At 51.6% G+C, this 1,331-nt stretch overlaps 1 protein-coding gene across 1 annotated transcript; it reads right to left on the reverse strand.

The window, feature by feature from the left end:
- Positions 1–939, reverse strand: LOC138085897 (olfactory receptor 10H3-like). Its single transcript, XM_068980509.1, has one exon. The coding sequence runs from the start codon at positions 847–849 to the stop codon at positions 1–3; it is 849 nt and encodes a 282-aa protein (XP_068836610.1). The 5' UTR covers positions 850–939.
- Positions 940–1,331: the final 392 nt, after the last annotated feature.

The following is a 1,331-nucleotide window of genomic DNA, read 5'->3' on the forward strand; positions in this document are numbered from 1 at the left end:
TCAGGAAGTTAAAGCACAGAAAGTTCTGCGGAAGTTTCTCTGTATGGCATTCTTCAGCTCTTTATTCCTGAGACTGAAAATGATGGGGCTAAGAAAGGGGGTGAAGACCGTGTAGGTGGTGGCCATGAGCGTGTTACTGTCCATAGAATGGGGGCCTTTGGGCTTGAGGTAGATGATGGACGCAAAACCGTAGTGCACGACCACAATGGTGAGGTGGGAGACACAGGTGGAGAAGGTCTTGTGCCGGCCCTCAGTGGAGGGGATCCTCAGGATGGCAGCCACGATGAAGACATAGGAGAGGAAGATGAGGAATAAGCAGCCCATCAGGGCCGTGACACAAAGGAGAATCACAGCCATGGAGACAGAGGCTGTCCCCTTCCCACAGGCCAACTTCAAGAGGGAAAACACGTGGCAGAGAAAATGGTGAATCACATTAGACCCACAGAAGGTGAGGTGAAAAATGATCAATGTCAACATCATCCCCATGACCGAGCCACCAGCCCAGCACCAGGACACAAGACGGGCACAGTCACGGGGGCTCATGAGCACGTTGTAGCGCAGGGGGTGGCAGATGGCCACGTAGCGGTCGTAGCCCATGATCATGAGCAGGAAGGAGTGGGTGAAGCCAAACGTGAAGGAGAAGAACATCTGGCTGGCACAGGCCCCAAAGGTGATGGAGCGGTGGGTGGAGAGCATGTCCGCTAGCATGCGCGGGGTGACTGCGACAGTGAACAGGATCTCGGAGACGGAGAGGGCACACAGGAAGAGGTACATGGGGGTGTGGAGGCTGCGCTCCCTCCAGATGGTGCCCATGATGAGCAGGTTGCCCAGCAGCGTGAACAGGTACATCAGCAGGTACAGCAGGAAGAAGGTGGGCAGGAGCTGCTGAGGGAAGTTGGAGAAGCCAATGAGGATGAATTCAGACACTGTGCTGTAGTTCTGAGCAGATGAGGATGCTGCATCTGGCAAGATCAGAAGCAAGATGAAGGCACAGTGGTTACAACAGAGGCTCTTCCATAGATTAATGGTCAATTGAAGAGCTCTATACTATATAACTTCCTAAGCTTCCCTGGTGGCTCAGATGGTAAAGAATATAGCTGCAATGTGGAAGACACAGTTTCCATCCCTGGTTGGGGAGATCCCTTGTAGAAGGGAATGGCAATCCACTCTAGTATTCTTGAATGCAGAATTCCATGGACAGGGGAACCTGGCAGGCTACAGTCCATGGGGTAACAAAAGGTCTCCCAGGACTGAGCCACTAACATTTTCACTTCATATTATATAACTGTTTTTTAAACTTGTCTGGGTCTCAAAATCTTCATCAGTAAGAT

This window comes from Capricornis sumatraensis, chromosome 9 (assembly GCF_032405125.1).
Source record: "Capricornis sumatraensis isolate serow.1 chromosome 9, serow.2, whole genome shotgun sequence".
Classification (NCBI taxonomy): Eukaryota; Metazoa; Chordata; class Mammalia; order Artiodactyla; family Bovidae; genus Capricornis; species Capricornis sumatraensis.

Excerpts from the sequence above, each read along its gene's own strand:
- LOC138085897 (XM_068980509.1), bottom strand. The coding sequence starts at position 849 with ATGTACCTGTTCACGCTGCTGGGCAACCTGCTCATCATGGGCACCATC.